At 40.2% G+C, this 18,930-nt stretch overlaps 1 protein-coding gene across 2 annotated transcripts in view; it reads left to right on the top strand.

The window, feature by feature from the left end:
* COL4A6 (collagen type IV alpha 6 chain) overlaps nt 1-18,930 on the top strand; it is a 199,797-nt gene that overhangs the window by 136,301 nt on the left and 44,566 nt on the right. Inside the window, exons 9-20 of one of the 2 annotated variants that reach the window (XM_058196534.1) lie at nt 676-738; nt 3,563-3,598; nt 5,596-5,637; nt 6,703-6,795; nt 9,770-9,823; nt 11,812-11,871; nt 12,176-12,220; nt 14,199-14,252; nt 15,184-15,253; nt 16,258-16,368; nt 17,515-17,664; nt 17,830-17,934. In XM_058196534.1, the coding sequence (XP_058052517.1) occupies nt 676-738; nt 3,563-3,598; nt 5,596-5,637; nt 6,703-6,795; nt 9,770-9,823; nt 11,812-11,871; nt 12,176-12,220; nt 14,199-14,252; nt 15,184-15,253; nt 16,258-16,368; nt 17,515-17,664; nt 17,830-17,934 (883 nt within the window). Of the gene's footprint in view, nt 1-675; nt 739-3,562; nt 3,599-5,595; nt 5,638-6,702; nt 6,796-9,769; nt 9,824-11,811; nt 11,872-12,175; nt 12,221-13,042; nt 13,097-14,198; nt 14,253-15,183; nt 15,254-16,257; nt 16,369-17,514; nt 17,665-17,829; nt 17,935-18,930 lie in introns of both variants that reach the window. The other variant, XM_058196536.1, reaches the window with a different exon arrangement.

Below are 18,930 nucleotides of genomic sequence, written 5' to 3'. Positions count from 1 at the left end.
ACAAACCTTTTTCTTGGCTGGCTTTTGGGCTTTGCAAATAAATAGAAATCCTGAAATTTATTTCTACTTTTCACGTCATGTTTTCTATCCTGTGGAGTTTTGAATCTTCTTCTTGGAATTCTACACTCTAGGACAGGGGTCTCCAACCTTGGCCACTTTAAGCCTGGAGGACTTCAACTCCCAGAATTCCCCAGCCAATGACATGTTTCTACACTCTAGGACAGGGGTCTCCAACCTTGGCCACTTTAAGCCTGGAGGACTTCAACTCCCAGAATTCAAGCCAATGACATGATTCTACACTCTAGGACAGGGGTCTCCAACCTTGGCCACTTTAAGCCTGGAGGACTTCAACTCCCAGAATTCCCCAGCCAGCTTTGCTGGCTGGGAAATTCTGGGAGTTGAAGTCCTTCAGGCTTAAAGTGGCCAAGGTTGGAGACCCCTGCTCTAGGAGACATCCTCTTACCATGGAAGTAATCAAGCCAATGACAAGAGAGATAATAATGAGAGATAACAATACAGTTCTGGTTTTGTATTACACGTGATTATTGTGTTTATGACACTGGGATGAGTTTGTGTTACAAATCTGGCAGCAGGCAGTGCATGAAGAGACTCGACTCCTTTGGGGATGAGCAGGACTCATGGCCACTGAAGTTGCTTTCTTGCCTTTGTTAATAGGGACCTAAAGGTTTTCCAGGTCGAGCAGGCCCTGCTGGTCCCATCGGGCTACCTGGATTTCCGGTAAATCCTCTTTTCTTTGTTATTAATTACATGCTGAATAATCTACCATTGTAGCTAGTTCAGAATGTATGAAATAGCTACTGATTGTTATCTTTATTTATTTATTTATTTACTTATTTATTTATTAAATTTCTATACCGCCCTTCTCCCGAAGGACTCAGGGCGGTTTACAGCCAACATAAAAACAATAATTATAAACAGAATTAAAAGACAATATAAAAATCTAATTCAAATTTGGCTAGTACCTATTAAAAATATTCAAAGAGCAATGATAGAACCCCACTTAAAACAATAGTATTTTAGGCCAACCCTGCGCTGTGAAATAAAAAAGTCTTGAGGTCGCGTCGAAAGGTCCGGAGGTCGGAGAGTAGACGTAGCCCCAGAGGAAGCTCATTCCAGAGGGTGGGTGCCCCCACAGAGAAGGCTCTCCCCCTGGGGGTCGCCAGCCGGCATTGTTTGGCTGACAGCACCCTGAGGAGACCCTCTCTGTGGGAGCGCACAGGTCGATGGGAGGCTATCGGTGGCAGCAGGCGGTCCCGTAAATAGCCCGGTCCTGTGCCATGGAGCGCTTTAAAGGTGGTTACCAACACCTTGAATTGCACCCGGAAGACCACCGGCAACCAGTGCAGCCTGCGCAGGAGAGGTGTTATATGGGAACCCCGAGTGGCTCCCTCTATCACCCGTGCAGCCGCATTCTGGACCAGTTGGAGCCTCTGGGTGCCCTTCAAGGGGAGCCCCATGTAGAGAGCGTTACAGTAGTCCAGGCGGGACTATCTACAGTGTTTAGAATCAGAATTGAGCTGGAAGGGACCTTGGAGGTCTTCTAGTCCAGCCCCCTGCTCAAGCAGGAGACCTTATACCATTTTGGACAAGTGACTGTCCAGTCTCTTCTTAAAAACCACCAGTGATGAAGCCCCAACAATTTCTGAAGGTAAGTCGTTCCACTGGTAATTGTTCTCACTGTAAGAAGTTTCTCCTTAATTCCAGGTTGCTTCTCTCTTTGGTTAGTTTCTGTCCTCTGGTGTTTTGGAGAATAAATTAAACTCCTCCTCTTTGTGGTAGCTTCTCAAATACTGGAATACTGCTGTCATATCACCCTCTAGTCCAGGGATGTCCAAACTTGGCCCCTTGAAGAGTGGTGGACTTCAACTCCCAGAATTCTCCAACTAGCAACTTGCTTAAATTTATAGCTCATGCTGGCTGGGGAATTCTGGGAGTTGAAGTCCACCACTCTCCAAAGGGCCAAGTTTGGACACCCCTGCTCTAGTCCTTCTTTTCTCTAGACTAGCCAAACTTAAATCCTGCAACCATTCTTCATATGTTTTAGTCTCCAGGCCTTTAATAATCTTCGTTGCTCTTCTTTGCACTTTTTCCAAAGTCTCAACATCTTTTTTGTAGTGTGGTGACCAAAATTGGATGCAAGTATTCCAAGATGTGACCTTACTAAGGCTTTATAAAGCGGTACTAATACACGTGATTTTGATTCTACACCTCTGTTTATACAACCAAGGATTGTATTAGCTTTTTTAGCTGCAGCTGTACACAGTTGATTTATATTTAAGTGATCATCCACAAGACTCCAAGGTCCCTTAAACACAAGCCAGCAATGTGTGGTGGCAGCCAAAAAACCTAATACAACCCTTGGTTGTATAAACAGAGGCATAAAATCAAAATCACATGAAATATTAAAGCACCAGAAGGCAGGACAAGAAACAATGAATGGAAACTAATCAAGGAGAGAACCAACCTAGAACTAAGGAGAAATTTCCTGAGGGTTGGAACAACTTACCAGTGGAGCGGCTTGCCTCTAGAAGCTGTGGGTGCTGCTCCAACACTGGAGGTTTTTAAGAAGAGATTGGACAGCCATTTGTCTGAAATGGTATAGGGTCTCCTGCTTGAGCAAGGGGTTGGACTAGAAGACCTCCAAGGCCCCTTCCAACTCTGTTATTCTGATCAGTCTCTTAAAATAGATTAATCTGTGCGCTAATGCCAATTATTCCCTTGTTTGGCTCAGGAGGGAAGCCCTTTGGCTTCTGATCTACTGTAGTTTGGCCCAGATGCATTTTCCCTTTTTCCCACAGCCCAGGATAAGATGTAGGAGTGATATTCTGACCTCCCACCGACCGGTACGCTCCCATAGAGAGGGTCTCCTTAGGGTGCCATCAGCCAAACAGTGTCGGCTGGCGACCCCCAGGGGGAGGGCCTTCTCTGTGGGGGCACCTACCCTCTGGAACGAGCTTCCCCCAGGACTTCGACAACTTCCTGACCTCTGGACTTTTCGCCGCAAGCTGAAGACGTACCTATTCTTCCGAGCAGGACTGGCTTGATAGGGGTTTTTAATTTGTTTTTAAATGGGGTTATTTTATATTATGTATTTTATATCTAAATTTAGGCCACATTGAATGTTTTTTAAATAGTTTTTATTGTAATATATTGTATTGTTTTTACTTGGCTGTTCACCGCCCTGAGTCCTTCGGGAGAAGGGCGGTATAAAAATTAAAATATTATTATTATTATTATTATTATTATTATTATTATTATTATTATTATTATTATTATTATTATTATTATTATTATTATTATTATTATTAATGCAAAGGAAGATTTGGCACAAGTCAGCTACTCTTGTTTATTACTGAATAATTCATCGATCTCTTTGCTCCCTAAATAATATGACACTCTGAATAACTTTGGATATTCAAGGCGCCATTCGCCTTTCATTTTTTAACAACAGCTCCCTCTTTTTATTTATTTGTTCCACCCATAAAGTGAAATTTGTTTCTCAAGTACAACATCTGATTAATATTGTTTTCTTCCAATTTAGGGACCCCCAGGATTCCCAGGATTCCCAGGATCTGTGGTAAGTGAGTTTGATTGATTCTTGGCATTCTGCCATCCATCAAATCAATAGCCCTGTTTTCCTCCTGATAAACCTTAGGACAACTTTTCTGCATTAAAAATGGACAGAATGTGCAAAGTCAGAATTTTGTTCTTATTGTTCTGTTTTGCTTTGTTGGAGAGGATGGAAATATAGGTAGTCCTGGACTTAACAACTGTTCGTTTAGTGACCGTTCGAAGTTACAATGGAACTGAAAAAAGTGACATGACCATTTTTCACACATATGACCATTGTAGCATCCCCATGGTGTCAGGCCTGGAAACCATACTAGATTTTAGGGTTCCAGACGCTGCCACATTTTTCCCCTGAGGGAAAGAAGGGGGGTTGAGGGGTATGGTAACATTCTTCAAGCGGTCAAGGTCGGATGGTATTCACATCTGCAGGAAGAGTGGCGAGAAGATATTTGAATGAACTGGGAGAACGTGGGACCATGTGACCAGCAAAGGGGTTGGGGGGGGGGACTCTTGGGGTTTGTATAACTGGGAAAAGAATCCGGAAGTTCAGTTTTGGAATTTCACTCATCATGTGCCAGTTTCCTCATGCTAGTAAAGAACTCTGAAAGACAATGGCTTCTGAGTTTTTTTTATGCAGAAGAGATTTTTCTGGAACCTTGACACATGGTCACGTGATTTACATTCGGATCCTCAACAATATTTCATATTTATGACAGTTGTAGTGTATCAGGGTCATATGATCCCCTTTTGCGATTTTTTGAGAAGCAAAGTCAGTGGGGAAACCAAATTCACTTAACAACCAGATTACTAATTTAATAACCGCAGTGATTCACTTAACAAATGTGGCAATAAAAGTCGTAAAATGGAGCAAAACTCACTTAACAAATTTCTCGCTTAGCAGCATAAATTCTGGGCTCAGTTGTGGTCATAAGTCGAGGCCTGCCTGTAGTTTTGGAATAGCTTGCTCCTGGTATATTTCCAAGTTATTTTCCATATTTGATTGCAGATAGACGCTTCAGTTACAATGATTATGAATTATACTAGGTATGAATCCACCAGATAGTTCTGAATGAATCTGGCACTTTGGACTACAAGTAGTTCTCAGTTTACAGCCATTCATGAAATGACTGTTTAAAGCAGGGATCTCCAACCTTGGCATCTTTAAGACTTCTGGACTTCAACTCCCAGAACTCCGGGAGTCTTAAAGTTGCCAAGATTGGAGACTCCTGCTTTAAAGCTACAACAGCACTGAAAAAGGGGACTTACTTCATACTTACAACTCTTGCAGTCTCCCCAAAGTCACGTGATCAAAGCTCAGGTGCTTGGCAGCCGGTATATATTAATAAAGGTTGCATTGTCCCAAGGTCATGGGATTACCATTTGCGACCTTCTCAGCTGGCTTCCAGCAAGCAAAGTCATTTTGGGAAGTTGGATTCACTTAATAGCCTTGCAATTCACTTAACAACTGCAGTGATTCAATTAAAAACCATGGCATAAAATCAGCTTTACAACTGCTGATTAGCCAGATAAATTTTGGTCCCAATTATGGTCACGAGGACTACCTGAATTAGATCTTTCTCAAGGCCTAGGATTACAATATACACATATATATTTGTAATATATGCATTACTCCAATTAATGCAGCTGTTTGTAACTAATGATATTCTGTCCATTCCTATTGTGCCCAAGTGCTTTTAGTATGACATCAAGTTAATAAAATTAGTGTGAGAAAAGAGAAACATTTTAATACTTTGAACCCAAATAATTTGCTTTAATTCCTTATCAACTCAGGTTGGATTACCAGAACTAATACTAAACCATTTTTTTTTCAAACGGAGAATGTTGATGAATACTTTTGGAAGACAGATATAAGAAAACAAGCTTTAATTCCCTCAATCGTTGTTGTTTTTTTTGACTCCTGTTTGGGTTTCTCTATGTTTCAATTGTAGCATTTTTGGAAAATAAAAATTACAATTATTTGGTTTTATTTTTGTTGTTTTGCAGGGCAGCAGTGGTCTAGTTTTCCATGGAGAACAAGGAGAAAAAGTAAGTATTTGTGTGTGTTTTGGTTTTGCAATGGGACACCAAATATCTTTTTCTCCAAATGGGACACCAAATATCTTTTTCTGCGAGATTAAGAAGATTGTTAACTTTTCTTCCACATGTTGGCCATTTATTCAAGTTCTTGCCCTCAAAACATGTTGCATATCAAGAAGAAGATTGGGCAATGGAGAGGCTCAATTTTTTCACTCTATGTTAAAACACTGTATGTTTTCACGCAACATACAATTTTCAAAATACAATTTTCAAAATTGGTATCAGCTTCCAAAATTGGCAACATACAATTTTCAAAATTGGTATCAGCTTCCAAATGTTCTCCAGAAAAGCTTCATTTTCAACTCTTTTGAAAGTGATGAACATTAGAACCCATCAAACTTTTTGTGGGAAACCATTCTGGAGAACCCGTTCAATTATAAACAATTCCTCCAGGTTTCAGCCCCTTGACCTCCCGAAAGAGGGGGATAGCCAGTTACGTCTCTCAGCATGACCAAAAGGGTTGGATTGATTCCAGGGGAAGATGGAGTTCTTAAGTAACCAGGAACCAAGCCATAAAATGCTTTTTAGAGGAAAACCAGCACTTTAAAGGGCATTAGGAAACTGAGAATCTAAGACAGGGCCTGAAAAATAGATGTAACATGCACTCGGCAGCATCCACCTGGATAGATCTGGGCCACCGCATTTTGTACCACCTAAAGTTTCCAGATAGTCTTTAAAGACAGTTCCATGAAGAATGTATTGCAGGAGTTTAGAGCAGTGTTTCTCTACCTCAGCATCTTTAAGATATGTGGACTTCAACTCTGTGGACTTCAACTTCCAGAATTCCCTAACCAACAGATCTCAGAATTCCTGAGGTTGAGAAGTCTTTGTCTACAAGAGTGGCGATGAAGGCATGAGCCACCTAATCAGTCTTTAAGATGACTTTCTTGTATCTAATTTATTTATTTGTTGAATTTCTATAGCTGTCCATCTCAGTCAATGACTTTGGGCAGCTTACAATTCAAAAACTATATGACGATTAAAAATATCGATACATTTTTATTTTCCAAATAGGGAGATGTGGGGCTGCCAGGCCCAGCGGGACCTCCATCTTCCACAGGGACAGAAGAATTCGTTGGCTTGTCCAAAGGACAGCGAGGAGCAAAGGTTTGTTCTTAACAATGGATTAACTCTGAATGAAATATTTTTTTTAAAAGGAGACTTGATTTCTCACAGTTTCATCAATAAATTGGGTGTTTTTTTTGGCAATAGCATAGAAAAGATTGGACATACGCTTCTTCAGGCACTTTTTTTCAATTTTCCAATCCATAGTTTCCTATCCTTGCTAAAAAGGACAAATATTTTAATGAGAACTGGCACAGTCAAGATTAATAAACCAACTGTTTTTCCCCCAGTTTCCTCACTTTTCTAAATTTTACAATGTGACGCTGCAAACTACACCCTAGGCTATAATAAAATGAACATCCAGGGAAATGTATGCAAAACTGCATATGTTGGAAGAAAATATAAGCACATACTGTACATTCAGAGAAACATATGATAAAAAGCCCACAAATGTTCCTGCTAGCTTTTCAGCCCAATATTTGCAAATTTGCACAGAAAGAGATTAGAAAGTGTGTTTCAGAAAGTATGAAAGTTGAAGCTATCAGATGAGGCAGATTTATTCATGGCTGAACACAGGGCAACACCAATTAATTTATTATGATATAAGTTTTGGCAGGCTAAGGTCTGTTTTGTATTTGAAGCAGACTAATCTAGGAAAACATTCATATGCCTGGATACATTTGTCATTCAGTAATGGAATAAATTGATGTGTAGGTGTGGTATGGAATGTCTGTTCCTGGAAAATTTAAAATGTTGTGGCTTAAATGAAATTACTCTTGACTTTCTTGTAACTTTGATACTGCAGTGATTTTGGCTGTTATTTAAAAGATAGCACAACTAATTAATTGGAAATTCGGAGTCGGATCCTAGATTAACTCCTTGGTGAATCAGTAAACTTAACACATTCTTCTTTGTTAACAAAATGTAGGAATTTGCTGAGGAATTTAGGCTCATCCTCCCAACTTTTCCTTCCCTGGGGAAAAGCAAAGATAAGAGAATGTAGCATAAACCTCCCAACAATTAAGATGATTTTCAGTCTGTTTAGAAAAGTGATTATTCTTCCTTTTCAAAAAGCTCAGAAGAAAAAAAGCAATTTAAGCCAGTCCTGGACATTTCTTCATTTTAGTAAATGATTAACTCGTTTAAGGTCTAATCCCTTCAGAGTTTGATCAATGATTTCCAGCACTGTTTTCCCCACCCCAAAGAATCCTGAACATTTACCCGTGAAAGAGTAGGACTCTTGAATGTTTGTCTCTGAGAATGTCAACTTTCCTGAGACAAGAGGCAATCAAAAGGATGCCCAGGGTTGTAATCATTACCACGGAAATGTTGACATACCAAACTGTTTTTTCAGCTCAATCTCTGGGTCCTGAAATTCTGCTTACTTAGGTGGAAGATGTGATCTCTTAAAGAAACAAATAGCAGCACTCAAATGGTAGTTTTTGATTTGTACTGTGTACCATGTGTCCGATAGCCCAGTTGCTTTAAATTAACCAATCTCAGCTCTTTGACTTCCTCAAGTTGTTTTGGATATACGTAATTGCAAACCACACTTTATCTTCCCCGGCAGAGTTGCAAGAGAGAGTGAGAACCTTTTTGCTTCAGTATTAGGTAACAGAAGAACAGAATTGGAAGGGACTTTGGAGGCCTTCTAGTCCAACCCTCTGCCCAAGACAGGAGACCTTAAATCATTCTGGACAAATGGTTGTCCAATCTTTTTCTGAACTCCTCCAGTGGTGGAGCATCCACAACCTTTAGAAGCAAACCATGCTAGTGGTTAATTATTCTCACTGACAGGAAATTTCTCCTTATTTCTAAGTTGGCTCTCTCTTCTTGATTAGTTTGCATTCATTGCTTCTTGTCCTTCCTTCAGGTGCTTTGGAGAATAGGTTGACTCCCCTCTTCTTTGTGGTAGTCTCTCAAATATTGGAAGACTGCTATTATGTCACCCTGAGTTCTTCTTTTCTCTAGACTAACTATACTCAGTTCCTGCAACCATTCTTCATATGTTTTAGTCTCCAGCCCCCTAATCATCTTTGTTTCTCTTCTCTGCAGTCTTTCCAGAGTCTCAACATCTTTTTTATATTGTGGTGACCAAAATTGGATGCAGTATTCCAAAAATTGGAAGGACCTCAGAGGTCTTCTAGTCCAACCCTTTGCCCAAGGCAGGAGACCTTATATCATGGTTGTCCAATCTTTTCTTAAAACCCTCCAACCTCTGGAAGCAAGCAGTTCCACTGGCTAATTGTTCTCACTGTCAGGAAATTTCTCTTTATTTCTAAGTTGGCTCTCTCCTTGATTTTTTTTTTTTTTTGCATTTATATCCCGCCCTTCTCCGAAGACTCAGGGCAACTTACACTGTGTTAAGCAATAGTCTTCATCCATTTGTATATTATATACAAAGTCAACTTATTGCCCCCAACAATCTGGGTCCTCATTTTACCTACCTTATAAAGGATGGAAGGCTGAGTCAACCTTGGGCCTGATGGGACTAGAACCTGCAGTAATTGCAAGCAGCTGTGTTAATAACAGACTGTCTTAGCAGTCTGAGCCACCAGAGGCCCTAGTTTCCATCCATTGCTTCTTGTGCTTCCTTCAGGTGCTTTGGAGAATAGGTTGACCCCCTTCTTCTTTGTGGCAGTCCCTTAGATATTGGAACACTGCTATCATGTCACCCCTAGTTCTTCTTTTCATTAACTTCATGTTTCTCCGGCAACTGATTCTGCTCACTCAAATTATCTCTATTAGAGCTCCGCAGCTGACACCAATGCAGAATGTAGAAATGCCCTATTTACCAGACTCAACAAACTGATGAGTTAACAATTTTGAAGCTGTATGTTAACAAGATGAGTCAATATAAATTGACAGTGATGGTTAATCACAATTTAGAATTTGGATGTCAATATATCAATAGGATAAATGAATAGATGTAAAAATGAATATTCAAACCTAGATTGTACAGTATTGAGTAGTGATACGTTACTGAGTGTTTTGATTTTATACTTGTTTGTTTCAGGGGGTTCCTGGGGTCAAAGGAATTCCAGGCCCACCAGGAGTTCCTGGACGTATGGTAAGATGTTTCATCCAATCTTTGTTGACCTATCTCCCTTTTGAAGAGGTTAGAAGCACATAGTTCAGAACAAACTCCACCCCAACTGAGGACCTATCTAGAATGAAGCTTGTTTGACAAACATGGAAGCAAAAGGGTTCCCATGCTTCTTCTGAACATGTGGGAGAAGGAGAAAGGAGATCTGAGCATCTTCCCACCACACATTTGTCTTCTACTTGTTCCCATCATCCCGTCATTGTCTGAGTATGAGCATGGTTTCCACACAGGGATAATAAGGCTTTGTAACAAGTCCTACAGTATTGGTGTATTTTCATTGTAATAATGGAAGCATAATTTGTTGGCTTGTTTCTGTTTTGGGTTTTCTGTTACATATAAACAAATTCCCTCTAATGTAAATTGGAATTTTTGACAAATGCTTCGCGTCAGAAGGATGGTTTCAATGACAGTTCATATAGGCAGAAGTTTTTATTATAGCTTCTTAGCATCTGGCACAAATCCTGCACAATGACTCGTTTCCCCCTACCCTCCAACCCCCACCCTCTCTGGTCCCTTCTTGGGTGGTGGCAATGAATTTTCTACCCTCGTGAAACATTTGCAAATGATGTTGCTGTCTTTGTAATCTAAGAAAAGAGTGTTTTAGGAAACTTTGCAACCATGGAGTAAATTGTTTACTAATTGTGTCATTAAATTGCTTGTGGGGTATTCTCTTCTCCAAATAAGAGGTGCATAACTAGGGGTTTTCTGTCAATGGTTGGATATTCCGTTCATTCCTGTCTAAGGGAGACAATACGTGCTTTTTTTACTGTAATCTTTGAGTGAGCCGTAATGCGGAAAATTGATTTAAAAAAATGGAGTTGCAGAACAAACAGAGTGATGTCAGCAGGGGCGTGTGCTTACAGATCCCCTGAGTGATTCTTGTTTATAGATAAAACCTTACTTGAACTTATTTTGAACATAAATGATGAAACATGCAAAGTAAAGGCATTGATTGCATGTAAATTCACCACAAATTAACACAAATTCTTTCTGGGCATGCATATTTTTATTTACCAGTGAAGTATAACAACTGAACAATATGAAATGTATTGATATTGCAAGGGAAAAATATATGCATTTCAGCAATTAAAATAAACTGAAAATAAGGGACAGGATGAAACCCAGGAAAAAGAAAAAATGAAAAAAAAAAGATTCAGTGTATTAAATAAAATTAATTCAGGCCTTAAACATATATCTATTAAGTGTAACTCTGTTAAATATAGACCATGTTGAGTCCTATTGCTTCATCTTTTTATTTTTTTGAATAGTACGGAGCCAACTTGGCTAAGAAGAATGTGAAGTAAGCCATCACACACACATTGGCAAGAATAACAAGTTTTGAGGAAATATTTTGAGGAAACTTTAGCTGACCCAATGAGTTGGCCATGACCATCTTAGTTTTCAAGTTGTCAAAACTGGTTCTTACCTGCAGATAAAGGAAAAAATGTGTATCTGCAATGGAAGTACAAGCAATTTTCTCAGAACAAATGCATTCATGTTTATGATGTCACCTCACTTGGCTATTCTATATTGATTATATGAACATACTTGCATGAATAGAGGGCATGATGGCTCAGGAGCTAAAGACACTTGTAATCCAACACAAAAATAGTTTGTCACGAAAGCGACTGCCTGCGAAGTCTCCTGGATCCACACCTTCCTGAGTCCTTCGGGAGAAGTGCGGTATAAAAATCTAAATAAATAAATTGGGGCTGAAAGGGTGAAAGCAGAAGTAGGATGCTCCATCCCATATTTGGGTAGACCAGGATACCCTGATAGACCGGTCTCACCAGAAAAAAACACTTATGCAGGTGGAGATGTGACTTTCTGCATCAGATCGCAAAACAGAGAGCTCTGGCATCCAGATGCTTGGGTAGGAAAAGTTTACATCTGCACAAAGACATGGAATCATCAATCTTATCCTTGTTCTTTTTCTTTTTTTGTTTGTTTAGGGTTTCTGGAGCTTTGGAGAAAAGGGAGAAAAAGGAGTGCCTGGTTTACCAGGTCCCAGGGTAAGAAGCTTCACAAAACCTTGCTTTTTGGAAAATATTTGTACAGGTAGTCCTCAACAAATGACCAGTTGCTTAGCAAAGGTACTCCAGACTCCCCAAAAGACTTAGGGACTAAGGCTTAGAGAGCGGCAAAGCCCAGTAGAGGGACCTGTAGGAGTCCCTTGAGTCCTTCGGGAGAAGGGCGGTATAAAAATCTAAATAATAAATAAATAATAAATAAATAAATAAATAAATAAATAAATAAATAAATAAAAATAAACTGGAACACATACTCAACAGCGCATTTGATTTTCTTTCCTTTTAGGGAGACACGGGACCGAGGGGACCTTACGGAAACGTAGGCAGAAAGGTATGTTGAGTGTTCAAACACATCTTTATTCATCTAGCACAGGGGCCTCCAACCTTGGAAACTTTTTAAGATTTGTGGACTTCAACTCCCAGAGTTCCTCAGCCAGCTTTCCCAGAATTCTGGGAGTTGAAGTCCAAAAATCTTAAAAGTTGCCAAGGTTGGAGACCCCTGATCTAGCAGATGATGCCACAGTGGGCATTTTCTGGTGAGGCCCAGCAGAACATTTTGGAACCATATGTCTAGTTTTATACGAGAGATCCTGGCTCTTGATCCTTTAAAGCAGGGGTCTCCAACCTTGGCAACTTTAAGACTTGTGGACTTCAACTCCCAGAGTTGAACAGCCAGCTTAGCTGGCTGAGGAACTCTGGGAGTTGAAGTCCACAAGTCTTAAAGTTGCCAAGGTTGGAGACCCCTGCTTTAAAGGACAGGCTATTTTATCAAGTCTTTGGACAGACAGTTGGGCTCTAATTATTTGTGAGTTCCAAAAGGCATTTGAGACCATTTAATTCTTCTGCTGGACCTTTGGAGTGTAAAGGCAATGTGGTGCACAACTGTCATGTTTAGGCCGATTTGGGTTTTCAATTTGATTGATGTTACAATTGGGTTCTTTATGAGCATGCAGTGTTCCTGTATGCAAGAGTCTATCCAGAGTCTTCAATTAGAAGTGGCTTGTTTGCTTGCTTGCTGCTCAACCACTCAGCCCAAACGTATTATGCAGTGTGCAGAAGAAATTATTTTTCAATAAATGAATAAGTACAGAAGAAAATAGGGAGAAAAACCCCATGTTCTTCTCATTCTGAATCATCTTTCATTATTATTCAGGGAGTTCCGGGTGAATCAGGATTTCCTGGTTGGGATGGCTCTCCAGGCGGAAAGGTAACCTTCCCACCCCCCCTGAAAAATTGACCAGGTAGCACAAATATTGTAGCTTTAGACAAGACAGGGAAATAGCCCAAAGGAAGCTGTGACTGGATAGTCCTTTCCCTTTTTAAAATAATAATAATAATGTTTTTTAAAAAAATTTATTCACAGTGTTAAAATGCAAATTCCCAAAACAGGAACAAAAATACAAAAGAAGAACTAAACAAGAGATTTCAAAGGGGAATAAAACACATACACATAAATTTCCTCCCAGTTGAATATTGATAAATATATTTCAAGAATAATAGTTCCCCCTCTTGCAAAACAGGCCTGCAAATTATGAATTACTATAACTCTGTTTACCCAATCAAGTCTTTTCCCGATCTGTCACTTCTTCACTTTAGATAGACCAGGAAAGCAGACATTGAGATAAGAAACTTCTTAATGTGTTTCCAAGGCACTTCCAGTATAGTAAGTCTACAGAGATGTTTCTTGATTTAAAACAGCTGAAAACTCAGGTTTTCTTTTTTTTAAAAGGAGAACAGTTCTATCCATGGTTTCTCCCTGACAGATTCGTCTTCTATATCAGAGGTCTCCAACCTTGGTCCCTTTAAGACTTGTGGACTTCAACTCCCAGAGTTCCTCAGCCAGCTTTGCTGGTTGAGGGACTCTGGGAGTTGAAGTCCACAAGTCTTAAAGTTGCCAAGGTTAGAGACCCCTGCTTTAAAGGACAGGCTATTTTATCAAGTCTTTGGACAGAATGTTGGGTTCTAATTATTTGCGAGTTCCAAAAAGCATTTGAGACCCTTTAATTCTTCTGCTGGACCTTTGGGGTGTAAAGGCAATGTAGTGCACAACTGTCATGTTTAGGCCGATTTGGGTTTTTAATTTGATTGATGTTACAATTGGGTTCTTTATGAGCATGCAGTGTTCCTGTATACAAGAGTCTATCCAGAGTCTTCAATTAGAAGTGGCTTGTTTGCTCAACCACTCAGCCCAAACGTATTATGCAGTGTGCAGAAGAAATTATTTTTCAATAAATGAATAAGTACAGAAGAAAATAGGGAGAAAAACCCCATGTTCTTCTCATTCTGAATCATCTTTCATTATTATTCAGGGAGTTCCGGGTGAATCGGGATTTCCTGGTTGGGATGGCTCTCCAGGCGGAAAGGTAACCTTCCCACCCCTACTGAAAAATTGACCAGGTAGCACAAATATTGTAGCTTTAGACAAGTCAGGGAAATAGCCCAAAGGAAGCTGTGACTGGATAGTCCTTTCCCTTTTTAAAATAATAATAATAATGTTTTTTAAAAAAATTTATTCACAGTGTTAAAATGCAAATTCCCAAAACAGGAACAAAAATACAAAAGAAGAACTAAACAAGAGATTTCAAAGGGGAATAAAACACATACACATAAATTTCCTCCCAGTTGAATATTGATAAATATATTTCAAGAATAATAGTTCCCCCTCTTGCAGAACAGGCCTGCAAATTATGAATTACTATAACTCTGTTTACCCAATCAAGTCTTTTCCCGATCTGTCACTTCTTCACTTTAGATAGACCAGGAAAGCAGACATTGAGATAAGAAACTTCTTAATGTGTTTCCAAGGCACTTCCAGTATAGTAAGTCTACAGAGATGTTTCTTGATTTAAAACAGCTGAAAACTCAGGTTTTCTTTTTTTTAAAAGGAGAACAGTTCTATCCATGGTTTCTCCCTGACAGATTCGTCTTCTATATCAGAGGTCTCCAACCTTGGTCCCTTTAAGACTTGTGGACTTCAACTTCAACAAGGGCGGTATATAAATATGATTAATAAATAAATAAATAAATAAATAAAACTCCCAGAGTTCCTCAGCCAGCTTTGCTGGTTGAGGGACTCTGGGAGTTGAAGTCCACAAGTCTTAAAAGGGACCAAGGTTGGAGACCCCTGTTCTATATTACAGAGATTTTCATTTTGTTTTTGTGCATTAAGTCATTCAGCCATGCCACCCACCCAACTTTGTATTTGTGCCATACTTCCCAAGTTACACTTTGGATGAAGCAGAAACCTTTTGACTAAACTGTGAAGCTCTTGTGTTTCCTATTTCTTGCTTTCAGGGTGAATTTGGCGATGTGGGTCCACCAGGCCCTACAGTAATTGTTGACATAAATGGTGTTGTTGTATCAGGTGAATGATTTTCCTTACAAATCCATGTCTTCTTTAACATGTATGAAGAATAAGATAAGTTAAAAAGAATGAAATGTTTCTCAAGGCTAGATTAGTGTTACCATACTTACTATATTAGAGTTCCATGGCATTCAAATCAGAGTAGACCACAAGGAGTGCCTTCCAGATGGATTACATTGCAGATCCCCGAATGGTTCTATTTTCTTGGGGTATGGGAATGCATCTGGAGGGACCACTAGAGGATTCATAAATGCAAAATTGCTGTATTTGGCTTGTCCGAGCAATATTCTGTTGTGGAAATTGTTACTGCTGGCCAGGATTGTGTGATTAAAAAAAGGGGAAACCCTCAATAAAAGAACCTAGAGTCAGAAGAGACCATAATGTTCCTAAAGTCCAGCCCTGGTTCCATGCAGGGATCCAAATTAAACCCTGTGAAATATGTCCTTCAACTATCACTCTTTTATTGAACACCTTCTGGAGAAGAAGAATTGAATTTGGAGCCCACCTTCTCCTCTTACTATCTTCCCCATCACTTGATCAATGCAGGATATACAGACAGCAGGAACATGGCTCAGAGGTCCCTAGAATTGGAAGGGGCCCTTCAGATAATGAAATCCAAACTTCTGTTTAGTGCAGAAATCAAGTTTAAATCATCCCTGCATGTTTGGTCAAAATGAACTAAGAGAGTTTCACCCATCACAGGCTGTATCCCTTGGTCTTCCTCCTTCTCATCCCTGGTACCAAAGGATAACTTAAGTGCCAATTTTCTTTCCAAGTCAGTTGTTGTAGAATGTCTGAAGGACTTCTTTGCATGCCAAAGGTCTCTATTTCAATCCTAGGCATTTCCAGAGACTATTAGGAAAAGTTCTGAATTGATCGGTTTAGGCACCACCAACTCTAGCTAAATCAGCCTTTTACATTCCAAAAATAGGCTATTAATGTAATGAGTGAGATAAATGAAGATAAGTTCTGAAGTTATTTTCTTCCCATCTTTTAAATCCTAGGTCCCCCTGGAGACCCTGGTACACCAGGAACCCCTGGACCTAGAGGAGATGAGGGAAATATAGGTTTGCCAGGATTTCCTGGGCAATCGGGACGTCCTCCAACCTTTCCAGGTAACCTAGTTAAGAATCCATGGCTGCTGAGAGAATCCAGGAGAATCTTCATGTAAGAAGCCAACTGCAAAATACCTGATGTGTTTTCTGATAAGCGTTGATCATCTCTCTAGAAAGACATGGTCATTATGACTCTGGGGAAAAAAATGTCTCAGAAAATGCCCAAGAGAAAAATACAATGAAACAAGGAAGAAGGACTTAGAGCAGGGGTCTCCAACCTTGGTCCCTTTAAGACCTGTGGATTTCAATTCCCAGAGTTCCTCAGCCAGCTTTGCTGGCTGAGGGACTCTGGGAGTTGAAGTCCACAAGTCTTAAAAGGGACCAAGGTTGGAGACCCCTGACTTAGAGGAACTTTTAATATGCCTCACACATTGGGGCAAAAAAAGTGGGAAGTGGGGGGAAATGGCATTGATGTTTAGAGTGGTTTTTCAACCCCCTTTGCTTAATTTCTGGAAGGAATCAATGAAATCATGTCCGTCCATCCATCCTTCCCGCTGTATTTCTTTTGTCCTTCCAGCTTTCCTCACCCAGTTTCATTTATGACTGTGATGATGATGATAATGTCTCTGATGATGATGATGATATATGTTCAGTTGAGTCTGACTCTTGGCGATTCTATGAGCCAGGTCTTTCCAGTCTTTCGATCTTGCACTACTTCTCTGAATTTTTCTATCCTCTATCTGCTATCAGCTTTGATGATGTCCAACCACCGTGATTTTATGGATTATCTATAAATCTACATCTGTTAAATTAAAAAGCCTTCCCCACTGAATTCCTGCTAACCAGAACTGGCAGTCTTTGGCTGGGCGCAATGTGACCTGAAGCTCAAAGTCAGTCAGAGACGACATAATCTGGCAAATCTCCACTAAAATATACCATCTCCTCCTCCTCTCCTTGAAATCAATGGTGGCATCCTAAGTAAAGCCTGGTCCCAAATGCTAGCAGAACAGTTTTCTAGAACTGTCCGTGGCTCTTCCAATCCGGAAGGAATGTCGAGTGCTGGATTACCTGGCCAAGATGCCGTAAACTAGAAAGTTGTATTCTATTGTTTTTAGCAGTTGAATCAGAAAACGAAGGAGCAGATTATTGGGTGGGTGGGTGGGTATGAATTGAGATGATAACTCCTGAAACATAGTCCTCATTTAGGTCTTCCAGGTTCAACCGGAGTCCCAGGGATCCCAGGATTTAAAGGTGACCGAGGAGACCCAGGAAGGACTACAGTTGGATCTCCAGGCCTACCTGGGAAAGATGGAGATCCAGGGTTACCCGGAGCTCCAGGGTTACCAGGTGCTTCAGGTAAATCCAAGATCAGGTACAACTTCTATCCTACACTGATTATGTGTATGAAAATTGGTCTGCTTTCTCTTTGCTGCAAGGAAATATCATCTTCTTGCTTGTCATGGCTATCCAGTTTTCTAGATCCTTGTGGATTTTAAAATCTTTTTTTCCCCCACAATGCAGATATAATATACCCAGCAGGTACAATCTTTAGAGGAGAACCTGGGGAGCCAGGTATCCCTGGACCAAGGGGACCCCCAGGAATCTTTGGTTTAAAAGGGTATAAAGGTGAGTAGAATTCTCATTGTCTGAACATTTCCCCAATGTTCCCAAGTACTCAATCATGGTCTTTTTGGAAGACAGCAGCTATAAGATGTACCATAACATTTTACATGTCCATTTGTGCAACATCATTTGTTTTTACTTCTTGGCCTGAGTAATGACTCAGAGCATATGCACCAAGACAAATTCCTTGTGTGTCCAATCACACTTGGCCAATAAAATTCTATGACAGAATTTTCACTTTGGTCTGGAGCAGTGAAATTCTTTTTTTTTTTTACTAACAGTTCTGTTGGCATGACTTGGTGGGTGTGGTGTGCTTGGTGGTCATGGCATGGCTTGGTAGGTGTGGCTTGGTTGGCATGGCAGGGGAAGGATACTGCAAAATCTCCATTCCCATCCCACTCCAGGGAAGGATACTGCCAAATCCCCATTCCCTCCCCACTCCTGGGGTAAGAATATTGCAAAATCTCCGTTCCCACCCCACTCTGGGGTCAGCCAGAGGTGGCATTTGCTGGTTCTCCGAACTACTCAAAATTTCTGCTACCGGTTCTCTAGAAACTGCTGGATTTCACCCCTGGTTTGGAGGATCCATGCCCACATGGCTCAAAAAAACCCTTCTGTTTAGGAAAACATGGACTTTTCTATTTATCTATGTAGCTTACATTAGTGAACTAGATGCAAGATGCATAAATCTTTCCACTCCTAATCTAACACTTTAATCACTCTCAGAACTTGGAGGAAGAAGCCAGGCTAATTAACTGACCACCAGTTTCTGTGAGCTGGAGGAACAAATGCTAGGATACATTCTTTCGGCATCTCCCATAAACCAGAGACGGATTGAGTTATAATCAAGACAAGATTTAATACTGAGTCAAGAATCTGTTATGGGGACATGGGCATTAACCTGCTTTTGGAAATTATTTTGCTTAGAGTGAATTAAGTACAAGGAGTAAAGTTGTCCTTAAGTTGCATTAATGTCTGGTGACCTCATGGATACATTTC

This window comes from Ahaetulla prasina, chromosome 11 (genome assembly GCF_028640845.1).
Source record: "Ahaetulla prasina isolate Xishuangbanna chromosome 11, ASM2864084v1, whole genome shotgun sequence".
Taxonomy (NCBI): Eukaryota; Metazoa; Chordata; class Lepidosauria; order Squamata; family Colubridae; genus Ahaetulla; species Ahaetulla prasina.
Note: the sequence above shows the minus strand (reverse complement) of the source record. Positions and strands in the feature narration are given on the sequence as shown.